The sequence below is a fragment of the Hippopotamus amphibius genome, chromosome 2 (genome assembly GCF_030028045.1).
Source record: "Hippopotamus amphibius kiboko isolate mHipAmp2 chromosome 2, mHipAmp2.hap2, whole genome shotgun sequence".
In the NCBI taxonomy this organism is placed as follows: Eukaryota; Metazoa; Chordata; class Mammalia; order Artiodactyla; family Hippopotamidae; genus Hippopotamus; species Hippopotamus amphibius.
This window is the reverse complement of record NC_080187.1, coordinates 70,612,815-70,616,173: the sequence shown is the minus strand read 5'-3', so window position 1 is coordinate 70,616,173 and position 3,359 is coordinate 70,612,815. Positions and strand designations below refer to the sequence as shown.

The window sequence follows — 3,359 nt, the reverse complement described above, 5'->3', positions numbered from 1 at the left end:
TTTTGCATGTTCCTTTATATTTTATTTACCATAAACATTAAGAGAATACAGCAAACACTGGCGAAAAGCTTTTTTAATAATTTTTGATGTAAAGTTTAATGCTTAAAATTATGTTTGCTCCCCCCCCCATTCAACATGCAAGTTATCATTTATTTCCAGATACAGTGATTCTAGAGCATTACACTCTCTTCACAGTTTTATAACTGAGTATCCTTGCCCTGTAACTTAAAACAATTTCACAAACTGTGTATAATCATGGTACATTACCATCATTCAAAGAGTTCCCCAAAATGAATACATTCACACAATATTAACATTAAAATGTAAGCTTTTAAAACATCATCTTCATAAGCCAAACCACAAAAACCCAGGTTCTAGTTTTAAATGTGTTTATGAAGACTGCTGCTGAGATCAAAGCATGCAGATGTTCATGACCACCTAGATGAAGCTGGATATTGAAACTTCTTCAGTAGGTCCAATGATGCAATTTTTCACTCATCCCAAGTATCTCCATATTTGTTTACTTTGACTTCTTTTTTTGGCATTCTTTCCTGCATAGGCCTGACTGAGGGGTCAGTCTTATGTGTTAAAGTAACTTCATATGACTCTCTGTTCTTATTCCTTAATTCCTTATATGTTATATTTTTTCTTTTAGGACTTTCTTCAATGTTGGGATCAGGGCCTTGGGCAATATGATCAGTAATACCAGTGGGAGTAGATTCACTCATAGAAGCACTGAATGGAATTGGCTCATAATGAGGAAGCATCTCTTTTTCTGCGTTGTCTGCTGCTAGGGATGTCACAAAAGATGAATGACCACTCACATTTGAGTCATATTTTGACTTCTGAGAATAGTGCCCAGTTGGTGAAGAGCGTCGTGCCTGTCCTGATCGTAAAGCTTCTCCAAGAGGGGAATTCTCAAGATTTTTGAACTTCTCTTGGCAAGTTTTCACATAGGAAAGCTTTCCAGCAAAGTATCCCATGATGCAAGCAAATATAAGTTTAGGGATGGAACCATATTTGGGATGACTTGAAAGGATTCCTTTACTAATCAATCCTTGAGTAATCCACATACTTGTTGCAGCCAAAGGTACAGCTGGCTTGAAGTCCAGACACCACTGCTTACCAGCTGTGGAACACCAGATAACTCCTTTAACATCTCTAAACCTCAATTTCTTCGTATCTGAACCAGAAGCTTTCATCATTGCATTCTGCAAAGACTCTTCTTTTTTCCTCTGTTGGAATGTAATCAGCCCTTATGTGGGGAATTGGTCTTGGAATTTCTGCATTCGGTTCTCGAAAATCAGCCCTCCCATTCATCTTTCGGAAGGAAATGACGTTAAAACCTCCCTGAGGAGTCTGAAGGCGAGCAGCCTCGGAACAGACGCGCAGGCCTGCGCCTGTCTGCGCCGTCCTCCTCAGCTCGTTCCTCCACCCTTCCCCGCCTCCTGGTGGTGGCCTCAATCTTAGTTTTTAAAATGGGGTATAACAGAGAATGCAGCTATTATCTTTTACCCAAACAAGTGATTTTCTGATCTTAAATTGCCTCAGTTCACTAGCTACTAACAGGAAGGATGTTCCTGGATGATTTACATCCTTTTTCTATCATTCGCTGACTATTTTCAGCCCAACTCCTGAGACTGAGACTTACCATTGACTGTGACACCATCTTGAGAACACAGAATGCAGCCTCACCTGCCTCAAATTACAATGCCCACTCCCCAGGACTGGGTTGTCTACTCGTCAAGACTCTAATAGTTGTATTTGAAAGATGTCCTCTCAAAGGACTTAACAAACAAAAGGCTGTGAGAGTGAGGGATCACTGGCAGGTATGCAACCGATTTCAGTAATATGAACTAAAACCAGGATTTATTCCTAACCAAATCTATGCCTCCCATATTCACTAAAGTCAGCTTTGCTGACACCCCTCACTGCAGAATGGTTTCCTGTTTTTCAGGCAATGGGATGGCAAATGTGGGTGCCAAGAGCTTCTGACCTTACATGTTACTGGTCCACGTGACTGAAGGCAAAATAGCTTTCTCAACCCTTGGTTGGTGATATGGACCAGTCAATGGTATCTAGGCAGCCTGGCTCATATCATATAAATGTTGCTAGGGAACTCTGCCACAGTAACCACAGAGAACGAGGGTGGACAAAGCCTATCCCCCAGATAAAGGGGGGATACACTTGGTCCACAATCATAAAACTATACACCAACAAATTTAGATAACTCAGATTAAATAAAGTCCTAGAAAGACACAAACTATCAAAACTGACTCAAGAAGAAACAGACAATTTGAATAAAACTATAGTAAGTAAAGAGATTGAATTAGTAAATGTAAAACCTCCCACAAAGAAATGTCTGGGCCCAAATGGTTTCACTCATGAATTGTTCCAAGTGTTTAAGGAAGAAAGTGCCAATTCTTCACAAACTCTTTTCCAAAAAATAGAACAGAAGGGAACAATTTCCATCTCATTCTGTATGACCTGGTTCCAAAGCCAGACAAAGATTTTAAAGAAAAGAAAATTCCAGATCAATCATCTTTTATGAATATAGATGAAAAACTCCTGAACAAAATACTAGCAAGCCAAATCCAGCAACATATAAAAAGGATTAATCACCATGACCAAGTAGGACTTATCCCAGGAATGTGAGATTGACTTAACAGTCATAAATAAATAAATGTAATGCATCATATCAATAGAATAAGGGACATGAAAACCTCAATAGATGCAGAAAAATCTTTGTTTGAAAAAAAGCTTTGCAGAAAAGTTTGATAAAGTCTAACACTGTCATGATAAAAATAACAAAGAATAAAAGGGAACTGCCTCTACCAAATAAAAGGTATCTACCAACAATCCTGCATCTAACAACATTCTTCATGTTAGAAGACTGAACGCTCTCTCCCTAAGATCAAGAACAAGACAAGGATGTTCATTCTTATCACTTCTTCTCAACATCATACAAAAGATTATAGCCAAGGCAATTAGGCAAGAAAAACAGAAGACATCTAGATTGGAAAGGAGGAAATAAAAGTAGCTCTATTCTGACATTATTCTGTATACAAAAAATCCTGATGAATCCACAAAAAAGCTATCAGAACTAACTAACACATTCAGCAAGGCTGCAGGACACAGGAGCAATATACAAAAATCAACTGTATTTCTATACACTAGCAATGAACAGTCTGAAATTTTAAGAAAATAATTCCAATTACCACAGTATCAAAATAAAGTACTTAGAAATAAATTTTTTAAAGAAGCACAACTGAAAAGTACAAATTAGTGTTGAAAAAAATTAACAACCTAAATGAATAGAAAGACATCCCATCCCATGTGGATGGATAGGAAGAATGTTG

General features: G+C 38.0%; 1 protein-coding gene across 1 annotated transcript; it reads right to left on the bottom strand.

Moving 5' to 3' along the window:
• Positions 1-201: 201 nt before the first annotated feature.
• On the bottom strand, positions 202-1,319 carry LOC130845747 (OCIA domain-containing protein 1-like). The gene is made up of 2 exons (XM_057723400.1): positions 1,127-1,319; positions 202-1,096 (listed from the first exon to the last, which is right to left on the bottom strand). Exons 1-2 carry the CDS (start codon positions 1,203-1,205, stop codon positions 492-494), a joined length of 684 nt encoding a protein of 227 aa, XP_057579383.1. The 5' UTR covers positions 1,206-1,319; the 3' UTR covers positions 202-491.
• Positions 1,320-3,359: the final 2,040 nt, after the last annotated feature.

Excerpts from the sequence above, each read along its gene's own strand:
- LOC130845747 (XM_057723400.1), bottom strand. The coding sequence starts at position 1,205 with ATGATGAAAGCTTCTGGTTCAGATACGAAGAAATTGAGGTTTAGAGAT. Across the intron at positions 1,097-1,126 it reads TATCTGGTGTTCCACAGCTG|CTGTACCTTTGGCTGCAACA; the intron begins GTAAGCAGTGGT and ends ACTTCAAGCCAG.